The sequence below is a fragment of the Thunnus thynnus genome, chromosome 8 (assembly GCF_963924715.1).
Source record: "Thunnus thynnus chromosome 8, fThuThy2.1, whole genome shotgun sequence".
NCBI lineage: Eukaryota > Metazoa > Chordata > Actinopteri > Scombriformes > Scombridae > Thunnus > Thunnus thynnus.
The window spans coordinates 27,915,568-27,941,545 of NC_089524.1; the positions used below are offsets into that span (position 1 = coordinate 27,915,568).

Genomic DNA, 25,978 nt, shown 5'->3' on the forward strand with positions numbered 1-25,978 from the left:
TGAACCACACTGTTGCACTGAATGACAATAACAATGAACATGGGCACTTCAGTTCACATTGAGTCACTCCCAATTCACAGTAAATACTCTTTAGGGCAGCAAATATGTATTACTCCGCTGCTCAACATAGTCCCCAATAAATGCACAATTTTCTCCTGTTAGAGTAACATTTGTGAAAAACTACAGTGCCCAGATGTTTTGAGAAATTGTTTAGCCTCTGGGTTAAATTATATACTGTCTCTTTATGACCCATTTTAAAAGATTGAAGTTATCAGTAAGAACAAATGGGCTTGGTGTTGAGAGCCACAGACAGGGTATTGAAGTCAGTATTGAGGGACAGACTACCACATTTTTTGTTTTGGTCTTTTAATGGGATTTGTTGACAATAAGAAAAGTATAGACTAACATCAGCCTTATACTTAAAAGAAAAAATGAGAGTACACATCACTCAACACAAAAGTCCTGTGTCCAAACTACAGTTTGAAGCTGCTGTTGGTATTTTCCTCTCCTCTGTGATTGAACATTGGTACAAAATGGAAGAAAGCAGAGATTTTCCTTCAGTTCTGATGGACGGACACCAAGAAAACCATATTTTTGCTGTTGATGTTTTAGACCATTAAGAATATTTCTTCTATTAAACTCACACATCACACATGCAGCTTGTGAAACTGTCTCTGTACTCTGTCAACTTGTAAAAAAACAGAAGGTGAGATGGCTCTTACTGAGCAGTTTCTGCCTTGTTTGCTTTGCTCTTTTGCATAACTGCTGACATTTTGTTGGCGCTGGAGCTAATCCAGCAGTTCTGTGAGCCACTTAGGTTTGGCCACACATTCACTGATATGGGCCTTTCTTTACAAACACATCAGTGAGTTAGTCACTGACCCAGATGCTTCCCTAAAGACAGCTCACTGAATATTTAATCTTTGTTTAAAAGGAAACAACAAAGTCTCAAATCAATGACAATGATCAAGTTTTTCAACTGCTGGAATAACAAAACTACTGTGAGGCTTCAAGGCCACTGGAAATGTGTCAGTGCTTTTTTTCCTGTTTAGCTAATTGACAGGATATGATGTGCAGTAGTGAGAACACAGAGAGTGGCCTTTTTAACCCTTTAAACACAAGAATACAATAACTATTAAAATTGTTGTATTCCATGTTGGTGTGCGTATGCCTCCTGAGGCTGCTGGCATGGTTTACTCCAACACTTACATGAAACTGAGCCATCATTAATGATATTCATTACAGCTGTGCTTTTCCTGCTATCTGTACACTGTGAGAAAGATCCATTTAAAAGAACAATCAGTGTCCCAAATACAACAAAAATGCAGAGCATAACAATGTATCAAATAACAGTGTGTAAGGTGTGAGGTGTTGGTCGTAGTGATGAACCTACAGAGGATTATCAGCGACTCTGCAGCTTCACTTTGGCTTTATGGAGCTTTATAGTCAGTTTGAGCACATTGTTCAGCTGTCGCTCACACCCACTACCTGCTCAGCACCAACCGGCTAACAGTCACAGTGAGCAACTAGCTGTTGGACATAATGGAGAATTTAGCAGCCAAAGAGCCAGATATCTCCCCTTGAGTTGATAGAGACCAAAAACAGAGCTAGAAGAGAGTGAATATTGGAGTTACATTCATCAGGTGGACACAAACACGACTCCACATGAATGATAATGTTGCTCCATAACATCTGTGTAAATAACTGTTTTCATCAACATAAAAGATCATTTGTCAAAGTTGTGTTCACAATTTGTTTCACTGTCTCTAAGTCTGCTTGTTGCAGGTTTAAATGTTCATGTGGTGATTTCCACAGATAATGCACTGCAGAAGATGAGGTTTTAGAAATAGATAATGAAGCAAGAAATCACTTGTCATGCAGGCAACTAGGCCAGATTACACTGTGTTCACTGCTGAATATGTTGTATTTTGGTTTCTAGTGACACTTTTGTTCCTCTGACCATTTGAACTAATTAATTAAAGCAGTTCAATAAGAATTCATTCGATTTCCCCTAAGAAGTCTCCTCTTTCCATGGCTAATGCTCTTATTCATCAAGAATGGATTAAACATGTTCTGCCCTCTGTAATTAAGAAGTGGAGTGAGGGAGCTTAAGAGGATTCCCTTTAAAGACTATTTTTAAAAAGCCTCATCCTCCTGTTACAACACAAAGTAATACGATACAGACTGAAATAAACATTACCGTCTTTGATCACCCTAACTTTGAGGACTGACCTCGTACAAGGTCTTTCATTTTAATTAGTCTGATAGTTATAATTGGACTATGCTTTATGAAATATATGGAAGAAGCCTTTTCTGTGCAATGTTGTTGTTAGATTAACATCTACCAGTGATTAGAAGGTTGTAATTGTAGCAGCTGTGGAAAACATGACAGTTTACAGCACGAAACAACAAAATTAAAAGAAGTTCCAAACTCAAAGTATGAAAGAAGAGAACAAATGTCATGACTATGTTCTGCTTTGTACCTGAAGCTATACTTACAGTAGAGCTTCCACAGATGCATCATGTTCTGCTGAACAAGCTGCACAGTGATTCATTATGATGCTGTAAAGACTGAAGTGTGTGTGTTTATTATATGCTACACAGGTCTTCTGTGGAACACATTACATGTGAATATTTATAATTTAAGTCGAGCTGGGATGCTTCTTTATGACCTGATGCACAGTGTTTGATGGTTTAATCATGTCAAAACCACTAAAACTGTCACCAGGCTGTAAATGATTTGAATGTTGAGTTGAGTTGTTTTCAAGCTTTTTGGCTGAGAATATGTGTGTAATTTTTGTAACATGTTGGTAGAATCGTATAGATTTTTCATCATCAGGACACTACATTATTGTTTGAACAGTAGTGAAATTCAGGTTGTGAGTGCTGAAAGTAGAAAAAGTTTTGCCAACACATAAGCACATAACCATGCATCATCCTGAGGATGACTGAGTACATTAACAATTTTTACTGATTAGTCTTTTTCATCCTGAAAAGACTGCAACAAGGTAGATTACCAAAGTCATCAGGCATACAGACTATTGGTTAGTCCAGTTATCAGTCAAGTGTCTACAGAACAGATCAATAATACTTGGGCTCTAGCTATTTCTGCTCATAAGTCATTTGATGCCGCCTCTCTAGCTTCATACCACAATAATGCAGTGTGCACTGAGTGGTTCATTTTTTTAGTGCAGATCCAAAACTGACTCAGTTATTCAATGTCTCGCAAAAAAAAAAAAAAGTAAGCAGAATATTTACCACAAGGCAGCTGGTTTCCTCTGTGACTGACATTAAATTGACATCACCAGTGTGGAAATTAATGTCTGTCTTATTTTAGTTACAGATGGATTTTTACATTGCTGACAGACTCTCATAGAAGGAAACAAGACGATCACTAGCACAACAATCCCACGCTTGTGGTGGGAGGATGTAATCCTGCAGGTTGCCCTGAAAAGGCATTCAGTCTGATTAACAATTGAAGTGAAATTATGAGTTTGTTCGAAAATGCTCTGAAAACAGACTGCTGGCAAACAACTGGCTCATTTCTAAACAGGGTTTACTTTAGCCCAATGACTTTGAGGTTATTATCAATGTTTGCCCCCCCAGAGAAAAGTGGACTCATCTGATTGATAGTGCTGAAATGATAACTTGATTAGTTAAAGCAGAAAATCATTCCATTACAGTTTTGGATTTCTCATGATTGGATCATTTCATTTGAAGACATCCCCTTTGAGGTCTGGTAACTTCAGATCAGAATTCATTCTTATTTTTCACATTGTGAGAACTTGCATGTCCTGATCAAACAGTATTCTTTTCAGAAATCAATGTTTGTTCGTTGCATGAATGCAATACATTTGGCAGCATCCTTTAATACAGGAGAGTTTTTTTTTAATGACTAAATGTTACACTGTGACTGTGTTACGTTGTATCTGTGGATGATGGGCAATAATGACAATAAATGCTATTTGTTACTTCCTGGAATAAAACATCTAAAATCACCATCATGCCCTTTTTAAGAGTCAAGCTTTGGATCACTGTTTCCTCCTCATTCATTAAAAGTGGTTTAATGACATCATCTGACATTTGGCTAAATGCACTTGTTCGCTGTCTCGCCCAGAATAACATAAAAAGATCAACTTCAAAATTAGCTATCAGTCCTGTACATCATAATATAATTCCATCTAAAAGAGCAACATCAGTGGTATAACTGTATTAAATATCTCTGTATGCATTATTGTTAGACATAAAATAATTGTAAAAACTTCAACTGAAGGATTTCTGGACGACTGCTGGGTGCAGTGATTGAGCACAGCGTGTAGCCGGCTGCCATGGAGGGTCAAGAAACTGCAGGTATTCTTTCTATCTAAATGTTAAAGCAGCTGGTTTCACTGATTAGCAAGTTTAACCAGACAGGAAGAAGTTATCAGACAGATCACCTGGTGTATCAAACCCGCCCCCTCTCAGGCCTCCAAAGTTCATGTCCTCACTCCCATGGTTCAGAATGAACAGTGCTCCTTTCTCTCTACTATGTTCAGGTTACTGGTGATAATAATCTGTTTAATAATAACCTATTTTCTTTTCAATCCAACAGACAAGAGGTTTCACAGAGCAAAAGCTGCAATGTCTCTTCCTGGTTTCACCTCAGTTGTGATCACAGCAGATCAAAACTCACTTGCCTTGTTACCGTTCCATCCTCTAATAATAGAGTATTTGCATATCTATGACAAAAATGCATCACACTCTCAATGGCTCATTGTTTACAGACATGTACGAGATGATTGCAGAAATGGGAAATAAGACTGCTTGGCATCGACTTAATTGGATTTCTTATCTTGGCATTGTGTGCATGATGAAACAGACTGTTGGTCTGAGTGTTGCAGTCACGATCCATGCAGGGTTAAACTTTCAGCAACTGTTTTGGCCAACTCTGTTGTCTTTGGTTATTCTAACTTTCTGATGTTAGTTTATTTTATAGGACAGTGCTATTACCAAATTTTATTTAAAAATACCAATTCCTGGTTAACGAATACTCAAAATGAACTTTCTTCACTGTACAGTTTTGCTCTTTATTCAGAAGGTTGTCTGAATGTTTACTGTGATAATTTGCAGTGTAGTGTCTCTGCAGCTCACTGATGATATGCGGATTTGTAATAACTGGTAGACCTTTTATTCAAATGTAAAAAAAGATTTTAAGGTAATTGTTTAAATTTTGTGAAATACACTTTCTTGCCGAGAGTTAGATGAGAAGATCGATGCCACTCTCATGTCTGCACATTACTGTACGCGATATTTTTTTTCCAGGATGGCAAAGTCATGACCCGCCCTTCTCTGCCTCTGATTGGCTTACCCTGACATTGTTACCCTAACCCCAACCAATCTCACTCCTCATGCCTAAACCTAACCAACCCAACCAACAAACGCCCAGAGTACTAGCCAATCTGAACACAAGATTAGAAATCAAAGCAAACAAGAAATCAATGAAACAAATATTTGAATGAAAACATACTAAATAAAGCAAATGTATTAATCAACTAAAACGGATCTTAAGTTTAGATGATGAATACATGTTACAAATCAAATATTAAACTAAACTAAGCACTTTCATCTGGTGAGGGAGCTCCTTCACACAGTGGTGAAAAGTAACTGAGTACATTTACTCAAGTATTTTGCTTTGTTACTGTTACTCCACTGGTATGCCACTGCTAAAGCTCACTAATTAAACTGTTATATCTTGTGCAAAAATGACAATGGGTGCAGTGACTTCACTGCTGCTGGGCAAGAAATAGTAACCATAAGCCCGACCACAATGTGTCCTTTTTACCCTTACACTTATACATTTTTCACACAAATTAAATAAACGAGATACATCATGTTAATTATTGAGCTTTAGAGGTGTTTGTAGGTGGATTTGTTTTTATCTTTGGACAGTACAGCTAACTGTTTCCCCTGCTTCCAGTCTTTCTACTAGATTAGCACACAGACATGACATTGGTATTGATCTTCTCATCTGACTCTCCTTATCTTTTTCCTAAAATGTTGACCTATTCCTTTAAAACCAATGTCTCATTTTAGAGGACCATCTGAGCATGAAAAGTTACTGCTGAGCAGGCAGACATACCTCCTGATGATCTGACAGCTCAGTGGGACAGAGGTCGGGCTGTCGGGCCTCTACACTGATCCGACACCTCTGCTCTTTATCCTGGCAGAAAGTAAGAGCCCTGTGATCTACTTGCATGGCTGGTCATTCAAAAAGTGCTGCATGCTAACCCACAATTAGTATGTAAAATGGTCTGATTTTATGTATGAATTCTCAAGATAGGGGTGGAGCCGAATCTGAATTGAATTCGCAAAAGCACAAATAGTGTTTTTATGAATATTTATTTAGTACAAATATTTTAAAAATTATTTGTTTTTGGGAAGAAAAAAAGATGTCAAATAACAGCGTGCAGGTACAGACTCGTACATTGCTGTCTTGGTCTCTCTCCTCTACTCCACTCTGCTGCATGTGTCTGTATTAAGCATGTATAAACAGCTGCAAGTCTGTGAGTCTGATGGAGCTCAGCTTTAGTTGAGTGGTCAGTGCAGTCGTCCATGTTCTGGGAGAGTTTGAGACTCGTTGTGGGAACCCTCCTTTGTAAAACAGTTTGTGAGTTATTTTTAATTATTTATTTTAACACTTTAATATCTTGAAATTAGAAGTGTAATAAAAACAAAAATAGGATTATTACGCCTAATAACACTTTTGTTCAAATACAAATAATTTTGCTGCCTCAACAAATACAGATAAAAATAGAAATACTGGGCTCCCTGCACATCCCTATCTCAAGAAATATCATCATGTTCGGTCATTTCTGAGAACTAATTTCTCTGAACTGTTGCCTGAGAACTTCCCCAGAGAAGCAGAGCACTGCTCTCAGTCTAATGTGGAGTGCAAATGTGTAAAGGGTACTAAATTATTTTACTCAAATAAAAGTATTGTTACCACAGTAAAATTGTACTACAGTAAAATTACTTGTGTAAAAATCCACCAAAGTAAAAGTAAAAAGTAATTTATTTAAGACTTACCTTGAGTTGAGGGCAAGAGTGTGTATATAACATGTTATGTTTAATTTCAGATCACCTTTATTAAAGAAAGTCCGTAAACAAATTAAATTAAACATGAAATAAACATTGCATAAATATTTTTAAATGGAATAAAAAAAAAAATTAAAGTGCGTTAATAAAAAGTCAAATTAAATAAATAAATTAAATGAATACAATTAAAAATTGAAATAAAAATAAACATGATAAAGTATACTAACAATTTAAAATCAAACATGTAAATAAGTTTTTGCATGCACTAGCAATGAAAGGCTTGGACAAAAAAGGGGAATTGAATCAAAAACAAGTTCAACATTTCCCTTCTTAGTGTCAGTCAGAACATAGAATGAGGAAAACACTGGTAGCCCATTTAACTAAAAGGGGAAGAGTCACTGCAAATCAATACAAAGTTGTTCTGAGTCATCACCTTTATCCTATGATGAAACATTTCTATTCTGATGGGAGTGGCCTCTTCCAGGATGACAATTCACCAAGTCATAGGGCACGAGGGGTCACTGAATGGTTTGAAAATGATCTATGGGAGATTTTGGACTGACATGTTAGACAGCACTCTTCACCACCATCATCAAAACACCAAAAGAGGGAATATCTTTTGGAAGAACATTGTTCATCCCTCCAGAAGAGTTCCAGAGACTTGTAGAATCAATGTCAAGGCTGATGAACAACATTCTTCAAAAAGTAAAAAGCCAATAAGAGTAAGCTTTTTAAAAAATAAGCTGTTTCACAAACAAACAAATGAAGAGCGAGTCTGCTGCGTCAGCTCTGCTGATTTGAATGCTCGTCAGGAAAGTTGCCGCTGACACTTGGTTTGTAATAATCAGACTCTTTGATAATGCTGCAAATGCAAGGGCTTTCATCAGTGGGCCATAGACTCAATCACCATTGTGTTACCTCATTCGATGATAGATAGTGACTTAACAGACATTTATTAAATGAAAATCTTCAGAGATCTTCGAGATTGCCACTTTAAATAAGTGCACAAGTCATACAGAGGAAATACAGCAAATAAACTTCAGCATTACGTTGCCAACCTAAGAACCTTTACCATAAAGACTAGAAACATAAATTGCTGTTGACATAAACATGAGCCAATAAATCTGTCAGGCGGAGTGGACTGCATATTAAGGCTGCGTGTAACAACATAAATTAGACTGAAAGACAACTGTTGCTCTGAGTTTCAGTTTACTTTTGCGCTTATTTTCTATGAGAGTCAATGAAGCAAGTGACAGTAACTCAAGTGGTCCTTAATTTGCCCATAATTTGCAACCTGTTAACCGTCCCTCTCCCCCTCAGTCCAGTCTTAATAAACAGGGGAAAAGTCTGAGAGCATCTGGTGGAGTGGTGGAGGGACACAGAGCCAGACTGTTACAGAACCATAACAATATTTAGCATTTGATTTTAATGAGGCTGGTAAAAAAAAGAGTGACAAATACAGTAGAATGTAGTTATGTACCAGACAGTTACTTTAGCAGCTTGCATAAACAGACCAGGTGAATCAAAATTAAAACCATTATTCCCCATTGATTTCACCATTTAACTTCCTTGTAGTTATTAAAGGGAGATGCAGATGAAGGGTAAAGGTCAGCTTAAAGAAGAAATTACAAACAATACTCACATCGTCACACTGAACACTTTCACTGACATTCCCAATGGCGTCTTTCCCCTCCTGGTTCAATATCTGTAAGATCAGCCATATACAGCATATTGAGTTCCACCAAGTTTGATTTGGCTGGATGAGCTGGAGCTCACATTCATCTTCAACAATTTCTGCAGCCATATATGATTGGCCTGTTTTGCTCCACATTGTTTGGCATTTTCCAAAGGCTGCATGTGATAGCTGTCTGTATGTATCATTCTTCCCTTCTGTCTGGGCAGCATCTGTTGTGGCACCGAAGTTTTACAGGTGGGCCATGCATTTTTGATGTGGAGGAAGTTGGTATTCAAGACTACTGTCTTCTTCCAAGATGCTGACTGTCGTCTGCTTGGGGCTTGTGATCCAACTCACAGTCGATAACTTTTTTGTCATTATGCAAGCACAATGAAATTGCAATTGCATCATCCTCAAATGGTGCATTTGTATTAAAGACTTTACACATATTTACTTCACACATTTTTTATAAAGAATAGACAAGACAGAAATATAAAAATATTAGCGATTAAGAGTGTAAAATCTAAGCAAAATAAGAACAAAATATAATATAACAATATAATAAAAAGTATAAAATGCAACTAATGATAGAATACAACAAAAGTACAACTAACAAGGTGCAACAGCATCAGCAGCAAAATACAGTAAAGGTGCAGTGTACAGATGTGAAGTGGTGGTGTTGAATGACATGTATTGCACATGATCAGTGCTTAAAGTGACATGTAAGTAAAACAAATATTGCACCTGCCCAATGATGGCTGCATATCAGTCTGAAATATTGTACAGTAGATAAATATATCAGTCTTAGTCTAAGACTGAGGAGATGTCTGAGTTTAATAGTGTTTTTCAGTCTTTTTGTGCACGTCTTTTGTAGCGTCTGCCTGATGGGAGGAGCTTAAACAGATGGTGTCCAGGGTGTGTAATGTCTCTCATGATGTTCTTAGCCCTCCTCACACAGTGCGTGCTGTGAAGATGTTCTAGTAATGGCAGCTCCATTCCAACAATGTCCTGTGCTGGTTTCACAACACCCTGGAGGGCTTTTTTGTCAGCGTTGGTGCAGCTGCTGTACCAAACTCTACTTCCTCAGACTGAGCCTGATCACCAAACACACTGAATGCTTTAGTAAAGTTTGAACTGCTGTCAGCTGTGGTTATCATCACCTTCCCTCTTATCTTGTACTGTGAGTGAATGTCATTAAGGGCACCTGCTACAACATCAAAGGTGTGGGACCCTCTCAACCTCTTGCAGGTAAGTGCAGACAAGCTTCTTTCCAGTGTTTCTTCATCTATCCAGTTAGCAGTGACTCCACTATAACTTCTGGGGTGCACTGTCCAACGATCAGGGGTGGTGGCAACATACTTGAGTCTACTAAGATGTGACACAGCAGGGAGACAGCTGAACAATCAGCTAAATATTCAGCCATGACTTTGAAAATCTTTTAGATAACACCAGGCTACCCTTTCTGTACTCAAACACAACAAACTCTTCCCAGCACTCCTCTCTGCAACTCATATCTCCACTGTTGTCTTCTGGCATCAAGTCAACTCTCACAAGATTTCAGAACGAGACTTCTCCTTTAGTGAGACTTGGTTAGACACAAAAACAAACAGACCGGATCAAGCTTAAGGTGAAGAAAAATGTTTTATTTCTCTGTATGGTCCTTTCTGTAATGTTGTCAGACACGTATAATAACAATCTGAGCCTGTCGATGGCAAAAACAAGCACTTTTAGTGGACGTATATTGACGGTGTGCGATTGCCCCAAAGGATTACACTGCAGCCTGTTTTGCAGCTGCTGGCTGCAATGCTCTTGTTCAATACTGGACCAATTTCAAAAATTGTCCCCATTAGTCACTTAGACACAAAAAGATGGGAAAATAGGGTTCATGTTGAAAAATACATTCAACAAGTGGACAGAGACACGACTCCAAACGAATGATTATGTTGCTCCGTGAACTGTTTGCTAAGTTCACCATATCCCCTTTATAATAATATGTCACAGCTTGTTTTGGCTGCCAAAAAAAAAAATCGCGATCTGTGATGCCAGGTTTAAAGGGTTGGTTCACCCAAATTACAAAACTCATATCCTCTCACATACTCTCTCGCTGGTGGTAATTAGCCAAGCAGATGTTTCCACCTCTGAATTTCTGCTTCCACCTCAATGCAAGATTTATGTGATTTTGTGTTTTATTGTGCACAACATTGAAAAAAATACATTTTAAAAAATGAATAGCAACAGAAACAATGTCCCAAAGATCAAAACACCAGTAGCTAGAATTAGAAGCTATTTAATTGTCAGACTAACAAGTAATGCTCTTAAAACCATCATTTTGTTTCATACTTGCCTGATTTTTTACTCTTGAAGACTGTTTACCCTTTTCAATGTAGTGTTGTAACTACTACTAATGTGGAGAATCCACAGACCTCACTCTGGACAATTTTCACTGGAACTACTTTCTAAAAAGGAACCTCTTTCTATTTATTTATTTATAGTGATTTGGTCAAGTGAATCTTCAACATTTGATCATTGAGGGAGTTTAAAACGTTGCACCTGAACTGAAAAGGAAAACCTACCTGAACTCCACATACATAATCTAATTTATTAAAAAGAGGCACCCCATCCAACAGGGACATGAGCATGTCAGACCTGACCCGGATAGATCTGAAGATAATTACTCTTAATAATAATAATGATATGATCATTCAATAATACTGTATTAGTTTTTATATAGGCCACTGATTTCTTAAATTTTCTTCCACTGTGATTATGACATACATGATAAAAGCATAGACCTGACACCAATAAAACAAGACCTGAGACCAGTAAAACAAGACCTAATTAGACTATAATTTGCACTCGGGTCCCAGGTCAAGTCTCAGTTCCTCGGAACCAAGTGGGTCTCTACATTGAGAACCATTCTGATGATTTTTTGTGTTCATGACCTTAACACCATAAAAAAATGGCTACCATGTTCACTGAAGTGACTCATATTTTGCCCTTCTGGAGAAAGGGCCAACACAGTGCCATCATTTATTTATGGCTGTAAGCAAACAGTTTTCCAAGGGACACGCAATCATGTTACTTGTCCACTCCTTTAGGTTGAAAAGTCTTATTGAATTTCAGAGGTGTACAATTGAATTTTAAGACTGACTTGGAGCCCATTTATTTTGATTTTAGGTAAAACAAAAAAAACATTGTGTTTCCCTGAGACATGATTTTTCCCACTTGGTGATTGAAATGGCTCACAGCTAATAAATGGTTTAAAGTCCCTCTGTGCTCAATAATGTGTTACTTCTTGTTCCTTCAGTTGGATGTTTGAGCTTCACTGTGTAGAATGATGTATGTGCAGAGTTTGACACTAGAAGGCTGTTTTCACATTCATCTGCTGATAGTGGAAAGTTTATCTGTGCTCACCTAAGTCTGAGTTAAAGTCATGTACCTACGAGCATGATCTGTGACACCACAACTAATTTGGCGCCAATTGTGGTCCCATATGCAACTTAGATAAATGTGATTTGGAAACTTGAAGCCTCCAAACACACAAACACTGAATGGACTTTTCAGTAAAGTAGGAGACATCTTGTGTCCAGCAGTTAAACTTTTGAAATTAAAAATATTTGCATTTGAATCTGAATTGTTAATGAAGAAGAAGGAGGAAATGTCATTTTAAGGATTTTAATGAGGTAACTAAACTTTTTTTTTGCGTGGGACACCATATCAGACACTTACTATTACTCAAAGTGGGGTATTTTTATATGTCTTCAAATATGTGTGGGGAGGCCTCTTTAAACATTATGCTCAGGTGAATCTGTGGACACTGGCTGTCATTATGTCTGTCTGTCTGCAGGTTGTAAGTGATGAATGGAGTAGATCCCAAATAGGTCTCATTATGCTTCTCAACTTGCCCCAAAATTTATTATGACAAAACACCAGTCATGTACAAATAGCAGCTGAGGTAACATATCTGTTATGAGCATATTTTCTGTTAAAACCATCAAATCCTTCTTCTAAAATGTCTTAAATTGTTCCATAATTGCATTTAAACAAAACACTTTTAATTGTAAAAAATGATTGCACTCAAATATATTTATGACAAAAAAACTTTATTCCATATTTTCTTGTCCTTTGTAGTAATGCACATCTCAGATATAAAAAGAACTATCGGTATGAAAATAGCATGGGCATCAGAAATGGATTGTAGATGCTGTAGCCAAAGGAGCAATATTATCAGAGCAACCCCACTCACAGGACACCACGCTGTTGAGGAGTACAATCTCAACACTTGCACTTGACTGTACCACTGAGTAATGAGATATCTATGTCACACTGAATCCACAAATATGAAAACACAAAGCAGAAAAAAGTGTACAGTAAGTTAGATAGGAGATAATACGTGTCAATGAAAATATGAATCACCACTGTTGAAATACACTGCAGATAGCAAAAGTCTGGCTACAGAATGAAAGCTTGTGGTAGAAACACTTTCTGCACAGCAGTAGAGACACCCTTTAAAATCCTCCTCAGCCTCTTTCTTCCACAAATAATACAACAGTGGATGAATTGTCAAATGACACAAACCATCTTGGAGCACTTCTATGCTAATTATTCTGGTTACGCTCAGTTTCCAATCATGTTTAAATGACACCTCACAATATTGCACTCAATACATGAAAACGAAAAACAACAATTTCCTCATGATTTCAACTATCAAGGAATAAACAGAAACAGAAATGTCTTTGGCTTTTTCATCACAATAATATTTACTGAATCAATGCATGATTGCACTGAGTTTATTGTACTTCATGTCACCAAAACAATACACATACTCTGAAAATTTGGTCACAGTTTAAGTGACAAAATTTTCCAAACCACAAAAACACCAAAACTTTCTTTGCAAGGGGTTTACATAGCACATTAGTGACAGACAGATAAGTTTCATGTCTAAATGTCTGTCACTGGCTCAGTCCTTCAGATGCCCAATCTGCATATAAGTCCTGCTGATCCTCTGCACAGATGACACGCTGCCCAGAGCTGGTTCACTGGTTCAGTCTGGAGCCACACACATGCCCAAACTGGCCTGGCATCAAATACCAGCCTGAATCCCTCCCTGTGTTTACCTTCTTGGCTTTTCCAGTGTCTGGAAAGATAATTACCGGAAAATGTGGACTGTCCAGTTGGAAAAACTGTCATGCAAAATCATTAAAGGAGAAAGGAAATGAGGCTTCTTAAACTTCAAATGGCACATAGGGCGTGATGGGGACAGCCAATGGAAAACCAATTTAATGCCACATTTAATTCATTTTGTCCAAATGTGCCATCATGTTAAATAAAATCCCAACTTTGCACCTCTATGAATGTTCTATGTAAATCCCTTTTTCAAGAGAAACACCTGCACCAAAAACTCCAATCTACAATTTTTATTTAACCATATTAGACAACATTTCAGTCTGGACTGCATCTTTGTCCTCTGTAAATCCCTTGACCGCCATATGACAAAAGCCTTTTTTTAAGTAGAGTAAATAAGGTAAAATACAACCATCCAGAGCCATGTTCACAATAACTCTTATACATTTGTGTATTACTGAGGGAAAGCTACTCAGTTAAATGATACAAGAACTTTCTTGTGTCTGTTGCTGCTGTGTGTTTTAAACACTATTGCCTGATAATACTGAGTGAAACAAGAATGTGTTTAGTTGACAGTCAGTATGATTTTAACAGTCAGGGCCCATTTGGCAGAATACAAATGTACAAATGGGTGCATCCTTTCTCTGTCACATGTCGTCCCTATTTCATTCTAATAAAGGCAAAAATGCTCCAAAACAGTTTGTAATGAGGCTAAATGTGTATGTTACTTGAACTAAACCTTTTACTTTAATTGGACTCTAATCTCTTTTTATTCCAAAGTGGAAATGCAAGAGTTATTGTAAAGTATAGCACCATTCAGAATACCTTATTGCATCCCCCTTCATCTGTCGGAAGAGGGGAATCAGAACACTGTAACATCCAGGCTGCACAGAACAAACACTGCAAACAAACACTGATCACAAAATGTGCTATAAAACAATAGTTTTGCATTCACATTGTGGACAACATGTGGCAGGTTAACTTTTGTGGTTATTATGAAGTATGATTACTTGTATAAATGACTACCTTGCCAAAGAAAGGAACCAAAAAGACTGCCAGAAGAAGTGCTGTCAGTAGTTTGAGTTTGTTGAAGAGACACGATGAGCAGGTGCACATACATACGTGGCTACATCCATTTTCATTCAGCATCTCGTTTGTGTGCAGGCACAGTAGGCGGCACTTAACACCAGTGCTGGCGGAGTTTGCTGTTGTTCTCCTTTTGGAATTAACGACCACTTTCACATCCACTGCATACTGCCACAATGTGAATGCAGCATCAACCCCGGCACTTGCTAAATACTCTAGAATTCAAAAGCCAACATTATATATATTATTTTTCTTCTTGAAGTTTCCAACATCTGCTGTCTACACAGACAAACTCACACACACACACACAAACACACACGCGTGCACACACACACACACACACACACGCACACGCACACACACACACACACACACACACACACACACACACACGCCACATTATACTGTATGTGCAGTACCATATTAAACACATTAATACAACCATTTTAGGGTTCAAACTTGAAAACATAAATGACTGGGCACATATGTGAAATATTTGGCACATACATAGCAAATATAATAAAAAGAAAACAGCTCATTAAGGGATATAAAAAGTTCCACTTAAGTATACTGCCCAAGGCATACGAGTAGCCTTCGCTGAAGTGAGGTCTTCACCACGCAAGGTTATTATCGGAGGTAAATACGTATTTCTGGTGTTCATCTCAGCTCTGGGCGGGCTACACTAAGGCAATTCAACGGTTGCTAATGCCAAGTCTAAACACAGGGAAATCAAATTATGATACAAATAGTCCATATTAAAACTATATTTCTGTCTCCAAACATATTACAACTTCTTCAGGGTATTTTTTAATTGTTGATTGCATGCAAACAAGAGTCAGTGGCCAAACAAAGATGAGTGATCCTAATGAGTGAGATTATTATATTTGTGCCTACAGTAATGTACAAATGATACCAATAATATTTAATATGGGCATCATGTTCACTAACTGTGTTAGGAAAAGAATCGCAAGGTCAGTGTTAGTTTAACGTCTGAAAGAAGAAACACAATTTTTTGCCTATTCACGTTATCTAGTGTGTGTTAAAAACTCTAGCAAGAAGTGGCTGCTGTGCAGCACCAATACATGGTGCGACTATGTGTAACATGAAACAGAAACACTTGAATTACACACATGGTCTTTGTTCCCTGGGTGTTTCATCTCAAAGGACTCCATTTTGTGACAATGCAGTTTGTTAGATATAGTGTATGTTTTTAAGCCCTAATTGGTCTATTATTTTATTTATATTTAACCCAAGATCTGTTCTCCTTACAATCTCTAACCTCTACAGCATAATGCTGTTACAGAGAGAAAAATATGGACCCAGACATAACTCATATCAATCAATAAACCACTCATTGCTCTCATTTCCCTAAAAATAGTTTGACATTTAAGCTTACTTGATGAGACAACTGATACTACTTTCGTGTATGTACGATACAGTATGAAGTTAAAAACCTGCAGCCGGCTAGCTTAGCTGAGCACAAGGACTGGAAATAGGAACGGCTAGCCTTGTTCTGTACAAAAGTTAGAAAAAATCACTACCACCGCCTCTAAAACACACTATATAATATGTTATGTCTCATTCATTTAATTTGCACAAAAACTGAAGTGCTTGCTGGCTGATATTGTTAACTTTGGACAGAGCTAGGCTAGCTGTGTCCCCCTATTTCCAGTCTTTAAGCTAAAATAAGCTAATGGTCTACTGGCTTTAGCTTCATATTTAGAGTATAGACATGAAAATTGTATCAGTCTTCTCATCTGACCCTTGGCAAGAAAATGAATAAGCATATGTACTCCCTTGAAGGAAATGTGTTTTTAAAAATATCTCATTTAAAGTGTACATGGGGTTTGTGTTCTGTGCTAGATTGCCTTTTGTACCCATAATAATTTTATGTTCTCTTGGGCCCCAGGACGCCCTGATGATTGATCCAGCCATATATACACACAAATACAAATAAGCTATAAATAACCATTAAAATTAAAAAAAAAAAATTGACTTCACATCCTAAAATGTGTAAAATGTTGCCAATTAAGTACAAATGATTCTTTCTGCTGTAAAATTATAGATATATACTCTTCCCTGGGAATCCATTTATTTATTATACCGTATACAGTAGAGTACTAATAGTGCTGCAAGCAGAAGGAATAAGTCATTAATGGCTGAGAGTCATTATGAAGAGATAAGAACCTAATGATTCTTTTTGTGGTTGTTACCACAAACAGCTGTTTTATAAATGTAACTCAAAGCTCTGAATGAGAACAGCCATAATCAGTCAAAGCCAGACTCTTCATTCATTTTTTTTTCATATAAATCATTATTCCCTGATTATTGTAGCAGATTGTATCTACCCCTCCAGAGGAAGGCACTATGAATGGTTTGAATGTCCTTGGATTTTCATCAACTGGGTTTGACTGATGGCTGGATAATAACGCGCCTGTACATTCCCTACAATATAAGTAATCTTCCTGACTGAGAAGTTTAGGGTAGCAAAACCCATTTCCTTCTTTGTCTTCATATTGTCATCAGCACACAGTCCAATCTGTCCTCCCTCTGTGTACAGCATATGAAGGGAATAAGGAAAGTGTTTTATTCTCATGCCTGAAATCACAGGCTGTAATGTCTGCCAGGCACAGGCCTGCAGACACACGCTGGCCTCTGTTTTTATGTCCAGATAATTGCTTCAGGTACCACAGGAAAGAGTTTATTTGGTGTTACCTTTAATTAATCTTGAACTTCTTCTGTTAAACTGTTCTGTCCTTGTTTTGTGACAGGCACCTATAGTGTGCTAAAGGTAGAGATAGCCGACCCAGTAGACGATGTTGAACAGCAAGAAGGAGGTGGGAAAAAAGACGCGAGAGTACGCATCCAGCTCAAGTAAATCTATGTGGACACGTCCTTTTCTCCATGCACCTCCTTTACACTCCTCGTAGCAGCAGAAGAAGCTCTGGCAGTCTTTTCCATCCAGACACTCGTAGACACAAGCGTCCTCAAAGTCCTGCCAGTACATGGAGTTGTTTAGAGCAATGACAGTGTGTGGAGGTCTCACATCCAGGACCGAGTAGTTCTGAAAAGATGAAGAGTCAGTCACACAAAAGTACAGCAAACAAAGCTCATTTTGGAGTTTAAGTCCTGCTCACTCATCATATTAGTAGGTTTCCAAATTCAAACATGTGTTTCCTGTTTGGGCGTGATCCCTGGCAGACTTGCAGTTCACTTCAGAGTTCACCCTTGTTCAATTTTGTCTGTGAAGATGTGCGCGGCCAAGCCAATAGAAACACGGATGCACTGAATTTGGAAATGTAAAAGTCAGTATTCTAGCGTGTTTATCACCTTGTTTAGTACAATTTTACTCTCTACTCTAGACTGTTGACAGTTTGTGATTGCTCTGCTGAATATTTATTATTGTCCACATCAGAACCATGACATCACATATTTTTTTGACGGGTAGTTTTTATGAACAGAGGACCAATGTACCATTAGAGCCTAATATGGATCAACCTTGAAAAACCTGCATCCTACACTTCCCATGATACAACTGGGTAGTGTCTTTTCATTAGACTCTCCCTGACTGGCAAAAGCCCACATCTTTCGAACTCCATGTCCCCAGTTTGTAGTGCAGACTTTCTGTTAACAGTTATAGTCTCCAAGCCCATGTCCAAAATAACCCTGATGACATCATAAGGGTTATTTTCTCAAACTTGTCAAAGCTTCTTAAGAGCCAGAGAATACATTATACAATTGTTTTCACAGGCTGAGTAGTACTTGTTGCCACTAGTAAACACTAAATCTTCATGTGTAAAACAGGTGGAATGCCCCTTTAGGTTGTTTAGTGTGGCCCTTTTTGGTTTTGGGCAGTTCAGTTTAGACACACTTGAAAAGCTACTGAAGTAAATATCAGCAGGAAAATACTGGACACAAATGAAATAAATGGATAAAATGGTTTAGACAAGCTACACAATATTTTGTATTACTAATGGATATTCCAAGAAAGTAACTACAATACAATACTATTTCCTTAATCTATCATTTAAATGCATAGATGCATGAAACAAAGTTGTCCACAGCTTGAAGATGTATTGCAACTTTAGATATCACTCAAAAATATTTCCAAATACAAACAAGTTTCTTGACATATCATCAACTGATAAATTTTGTAGTAGCTCCACTGAATAAGAACAAAAGACCAACTCTGTGAAACACCAGATTCTATATCAAGTTTAACTACAGATATACACATATTGTAATTTTCACTGCAATGAAAATAAGCTAAAAAAAGCTCACACTAATATCCACAGAGTCAAACTTCAATCCTGCATTAATGCTGGGCAGCCGTACATTTAGTCTGTCTAAAATCACAGATTAAAGCTTTGTTTTTTAATTTTTTGAAGAGGACATGCGGTGACAGTCTGCACTGCCTTCACTTCTCTCAGTTGTCGATGGGCTAGAAAAGTGTCGTCTGTCTTGGAAGCTTGTTCAGATTGATGCAGTGTCCCTTAAAATAGTAACAGTCTTATCAGAAGAGCTTATAAAGGGCAGCATCACATCATCTCAACCCTGAAAGGTTTTCTCGCTTCCATCTTGTGATAACAAAACCAAAGCACTATCAGAGAGAAGCTACTTTTGTAACAAGTGACAGTAATCCTGTACATAGGGTCATCCAATCAATCTATATTGTAGCATTTTTAAAGAATATTTCTGCAAGAATATTTAACAATTCTGTATAAAAAACAGTGATTCAGGGTCAACTTACTGGTCTTTTATTTTCGATGCAACTGGGTCTTCGAGCACTGTATGAGTAGTAATTTAATGTTGCATACTCCATCAGAGCAGCAAAGACAAACAGGAAGCAGACGGTGACAAAAAGGTCCATGGCAGTGACGTACGAAACTCTGGGAAGTGAGGTCCTGGCCACAGTACTGAGAGTGGTCATAGTCAGCACTGTGGTTATGCCTGAAGGGCAGAAGAAAGGACAAACTCATCTTAGGCACTGTTCACAAGTAATGATGGAAATTCACAAGGTTTGTGTTGGATTTATTTTTAGTTTGGTTGTGACACTGAAGTGTGCTAAAGGTCATATTTGCAGTGTTCCCTCTGCTGGAAGAAACTCTAGCTAATGCTGGTCTTGCTACTGTAATACAAGCAGCTAAGACCATAACACTCTCTGTTTAATCTAATAGTTGTTGTTCCTTTAAAAATAAAAAATATCACTAAAACATATTTAGTGAAAGAAAAGCCAAAGCCAAAAGCCAACCTGCTTAATATTTTAAATCTTCCCAATACAGAAGGTATATGGCAAACATGTCAGCAAACAGCCTATACATCCAGCAGATACAGAGTAACATTATCATTCATTAGGAGTTGTGTTTGTTCAATATTTGATGTCTTTTTTAGCGGTTTTTGGTCTCCACCAACTCCTGAGGGAAATATTTGGCTCTCAAGCTGCTAAATGCTAGTTGCTAACTTTTTTTGTTCTGCCATTTGGTGTTTGGCAGGACACAGCTTTTTCACTGAAAAAAAGCTGCCTGCTGCATCTGGAAACAAGATTAGCGAGAGTTGTGAGAATGAACCAAAACAGTACAGTTGCAGGCCGTAAAACCAAAACAATGAGCTGAAAGATAGTAAAATTTTCTTTAAAGCTGAAGGAAACTGCATAGTTGGGTGATAATTCTCTGTGGGTTCATCACTACGAGCAACAAAATGATGGCACATCGTGGATATGAGATCCACGTGCATGGATGTAGAGGAGTGGTGTGCACAACTCAAACAGCCATGCATGCATATTATTTTGGTGAGGGCTTTCACAGCACTCACATACAGAATATCTCGCACCAGCAATATTGTAGCCTGCAAGAAAACCAGACTCCGAAGGGGTGTGTGACTGTTATCAATGGTGATTGGGTCTGTCCACTTACTGCCAAAAAGAAAAAACACTCATGAGCCAGCAGGTGAAAGTTTTGCGAGCAGGAGAACAGTGATAGTAGTTGTGCGCTTGGGGATAACAGTGACATGCTCCTTCGGATTCTGTTCGTGCTCAGTGCGTGGTTTTCTCCTTGCAGGCTACAATATTGCTTGTGCGAGCAGACATATTCTGTGGGTGAGTGCTGTGAAAGCTCTTGCAAAAGCTTGCTTGAATTGTGCATGTGACTACTCTACATCCCTACATGGATCTCCTTTACACTCCCAGGTTTTTGGCAGAGATATGCTGTCATATGAGGACTTTCACAGTGCACACCGTCATTTGACCCATTATTGATATAAAAATATTAATTAGAGTAGCTTTAAATGCACAATATGTAATTTCAGCCGCTAGGGGTCTCAATCAAAACAATAACAAAAGACGGAGTGTGATGACGGTGTGAAGTAGCAAGGGATCATGGGAGTTGTTGTCTTTGTTGTTAAATAACCGGCTTCACCAGGATAGGATTACTCCAGTGTTAATCATTCAGGATGTTTTTACCGGGAGCTGAATTACCCACAGAGGTCTCTTCCTCTTCAGAACAAACGGACCCGGAGATTACAGGTAAAAACACTAAATAAAGCTGTTTCACCTAAAAAAACGATGTTTCTCCGGCGATGTATGGCGACCACCGGACATCCGATACGGGCTGTTAGCTGAGCTGCTGCTAACACTTGTTTGGTTTATTTCTCTTATAACTTTAGATCCAGACATTCGGCAGGTTTCTCCCAGGAGCCGAATTATCCGCAGAGGTCTCCTCCTCTCCAGAAACAAACGCAGATTAAAATTAAAATTAAAATTGTTAAAATACTAATTAAAGCTGTTTTACCTAAAAAATCAATGTTTCTCCGATGATGTACGGCAACGACCGGACTTCCTGGAGGGGCTGTTAGCCGAGCTGCTGCTAACATTTGCCCAGTTTATTTCTCTGATAACTTAAGATCCAGACGTCCAATGACTAAAATCCTTCTTCCGGCTAAAAGATACAGTTAAAAATGACTTAAATTTATCATGAAAATGTGGCTTAAAACTGAATAAAAGTCCATTTATAACAGTTTCTGCCAATGTATTATCTTGTGTGTGTGTAAGTTACTCTTTGGTAGACGCCACTGTAGCGGACAAACACAGCGCCGCCGTATGCATCTTGTGCATGTTTACTCTTTGGTAGAGGAGGTATGACGCCATTGACATGCGACCAAATGAAACGATCCGTTACTTTGATTAAATTACAGATTTCTCTGGGTTTGAAAATTGTTGGAAACATTTGGGATAATGTAAGTACACAACTCAACAAAATATATAACATAGGTCTAGTTGTTTTTAGACATTTTAATGTGGAATAATTACATATTATACCTTTAAGGCTCCCTGGATTTACTACAAGTAACACTACATTTTCACTTCGACAGATTTTGTTAAATCTATCGAAGTGAATCAGGTGTAAATCTGATTGACAGACATAAGAAAGATATCTGTTTCTCCAGCATCTCTGGATGATTTCATTCATTCCCCTCTCCCATCTCCTTCCTCCACGAGCATTATAGAGATGCCCATAAGAAAAAAAACCATCTGTGACTGTTTCACTGAGGTTCCCATGGTAACAAGCTGGCCCCATCTATTTCAGGCGGACATCTCACACTTTTCCTTTAGCCTCTGCTGGCTACAGTGATTACCCTTACCTGCCTTCTGCCGATGCTTTGGCACAGACTCGAGAGTTTTTCTTTTAAACAATAGAATGAACAGATTTGAAGAGAGGAAAACTTTCAGAGGCATTTATCTTTACTGACAGCTTAATGTGGATGAAATTGTGAGGTTCTGTATGTGACGTATCAAACATAAATGGCTTTAGGGCCCAATATATGTGTCCTTCTTAAAGAATTCAGCCAAAATAATGCTGAAATCTAATGAAAGCGTGCGCTAACTTGCTACTGATACTATGCTATTGAGGCTCAGACCTGAGCTGAAAAGTGTGCTGCCATAGGCTGACTCACCCTGATCCTTTATGCAGGTTGGGATTACATCTAAAGTGCTTTATCTTTTATTCCCTCACTGGCTTGCCTTGTCCCTGTACTTTTACAATCAGCCTACATCTATGATGCATTCATTATCTTCATTCTTTCTCTTGATTTGCATGCAATTGATCCAGAAGCTTTAAAGCAAAGATGACAGATTAATGGCACTCGTTATTCATTTTCTACCTTTGTTCTTTTCATCAGTCGTGAACGTACAGTATCGCACACAACGTCTCTGAGCAGATGATACAACAGCAGGGCGGTGTGACATTGGCTGATGTAACATTTTGGTGATACTGGGTCACCAGTGATAGAAGGCACAGTTTGTTAGGTTCTTCCATTAAATACTGAGGGAAAATTACTAAAAAGCCAAAAATGTAATTTCCCGAAAGGCTGGCATAGATGGCTCATTACTTTGCACTTGTAATGTTGAAAAGAGGCACACTTACGTTGCGGTAAACACATACATGTTTGCAGAACAGCTATCAAAGCTTCTTCATATTTTCTGCAACATCCTTCTAAAAGTAACATTTTTCCCCCAATCCTTGATTAAAGATCTGGGCAAACACATCATCACTCAAACATGTGAATAATGGATCAAATGTTGACAGAAAAAAAGCAAAGAAAAATTATGAATCAATTACCTTCACCAAAATGTTCCACAGGACTGCACAACAACAAATAGAGAGCATGTACAAAAGAGGGAAAAAGCATAACAGAATAGAAGAAGCAGATGCAGTGACTCAAGTTAAGTGATGAACAAATATCCATGCAGTGCAGATAACAGCACATAAAGACGGAGCATATTCAAAAGAGGCAAGAAAAACATGATTAAAGTGTACAAATGAAAAAAAAAGCTCAAAAGTAGGAAGTTGAGGTGATGTCTGCAACACTGTTTCTAAATATCTCTGCAGCTTTAATGAAAGCTATTCAAAGCTGTTTTTCAAATGTAAGCCTGCAGTACGTGCCGGTATGAACAGACCTTCTGAACTGCAATGAGTCCACAGTACTTTACCTAAAGCGGTTCTGGCTGGAGTGGCGTCTTTTTTGATCCAGAAGGACACCCAGGAGAGGACCACGGTGAGGATGCAGGGGATGTAAGTCTGAATGGTGAAGTAGCCCATTCTTCTACTCAGGTCAAAGTACACCGTCATCACCACATAATCACCTGTGTGTGAAAACAACTGATTTCTCAAGGACACAGGACATTTTCAAAGATCTATGTGTGATATGACTTCATTACTAACATCCTATATGCTTTGCTGCATGTTGTTTAGTCTGGTTTTCAGTGGCTTGCTGTGAAGGTTAAATTTAATGAAAAATACTATATGCAAATGATATTTAACATTTCTAAAAATAGAGAGCTGAGTCAGCTCTACGCAGATAGCATACAGCTTCCTTTTCCTCTTAGAACGGATTCATCTCTTCAGCTGATATCAGTTAATATTAGTGGTAGAATAATATAATTGCATAATAAGCCTGTGAAATGAATATCAGACTGCAGAAGTCTGGCACACTGGCAGTTATGTCCTTGCTCTCAGGTCGGGGGCGCTGCACTAATAGCGGCTGGCAGAAGTAGTCGTGTCTTGTCTTGTCGTTGTTTCCTGGTGTTTCTGACACTTTTTGTGGCTGTGTTCACCCTGTGTGAGTTTGACCAACTTCATGGATTGAAGTACAGCCGGGAGTTTCTTCTTGAGTGCTGAAACACTAATGAAGCAGCACTGGAACCTGAAATTTTAATTCCACCAGCAATCCAGAAAGATTTTAGAGAGAATGCCAACTCTACTAGGAACAGGAGTGTTCGACTAAGGACACGAGGAAGGAGGGGTAGAGAAAATGTGTCCCTGTATGTAAACAGCTGATGGTGCAAAACTGTGGTCATTAGGGACACTGTGTGTACCCCTAATATTGAACTTTTATCTGTTTCACTTCGCCTGTTTTATTTGCTACGTGAATGTCACACAACTATTTGTCACAGTCGTTTATATTCACCATAAGGCAAATGTGGATAACGGAAGAGCAACCCCGGTCAAAACTGTGCAGTGTTTACAGACTATATGTCCTGATGCACCCAATTTTATCATGGGAGATTTTAATCATTTTTATAGAACTGAGTCTCTGAATCATTTCTTCCAGTACATCAACTGTCCAACAAGACGGGGTAAAGTATTGGATCAGTGTTATGGCACCATTAGAGGAGCTTATAAATTTTACGTGATGACTCCTCTGAGTTTGTCAGACCACAGCACTGTTCATTTGGTCCCCACTTATCAATCAGCCCTGAAGGGACGGAAAAAGTAATTCCGGTCTCGACTGAAGACTTTACATTGGAACTGAAGGACTGCTTTGAATGTACTGATTGGGATCTATTTAAAGACTCTGACTTATGTGATCTCACAAACACGGTCTATAGTTACATCTCTTTTTGTGAAAATACAGTATGGTGATTCCTTGCAAAACATGTACTATTTTCCCCAATAATAAGCCCTGGATTAGTAAATCTCTTTAATATGCTCTTAATCAGAAGAAGCTGTCTTATTATGAGGAAGATCACAATGAAAGGAGGGAGGCAAATAAACTAGTTAAAAGAGAGATAAAATTAGATATAAAAATAAAGTGGAGGGTGAGCTGAATAAAGGGTAGGCTACTCAATGCTTGGAAAGGAATCCAGTCCATGGTTTAGATGTAGAACAAGGACAGAAGAATATTTTATCCGGAGAAGCCAGATGCTGAATTGGCAGAAGAGTTAAACAAATTCTACTCTAGGTTTGATATCTATGATTTCAATGATGAGCTTTCTAATTTTAGATATGGGCCTGCAGGCAGTAAGATTAGAATTGATGAGGTGATTGTATGTAAATCTTTTGGTCGTATTAAAGAGAGGAAAAGCCCTGGTCCTGATGGCATAACGGGGAAATTATTGAAGTGATGTGCCTGGCAAATGTACAGTATTTTTGGTTGGATTGCAACAGTGGAGCCAGGCCTACACACAGGAATGTCTGTCTGTCACTGACTGACTAACTGACTGAGTGATGAAGTTACAGTATTGGT

The 25,978-nt window shown here is 38.2% G+C and overlaps 1 protein-coding gene across 3 annotated transcripts in view; it reads right to left on the bottom strand.

Annotated features, from left to right (window-relative positions):
- Positions 1–12,833: 12,833 nt before the first annotated feature.
- LOC137188222 (gamma-aminobutyric acid receptor subunit gamma-3) overlaps positions 12,834–25,978 on the bottom strand; it is a 69,039-nt gene continuing 55,894 nt past the window's right edge. For all 3 annotated transcript variants that reach the window (XM_067597748.1, XM_067597746.1, XM_067597747.1), the window contains 3 exons: positions 23,943–24,095; positions 19,710–19,909; positions 12,834–18,023 (listed from right to left, as the gene is read on the bottom strand). In XM_067597748.1, the coding sequence (XP_067453849.1) occupies positions 17,745–18,023; positions 19,710–19,909; positions 23,943–24,095 (632 nt within the window). In that variant the 3' untranslated portion in view covers positions 12,834–17,744. The remainder of the gene's footprint in view (positions 18,024–19,709; positions 19,910–23,942; positions 24,096–25,978) is intronic.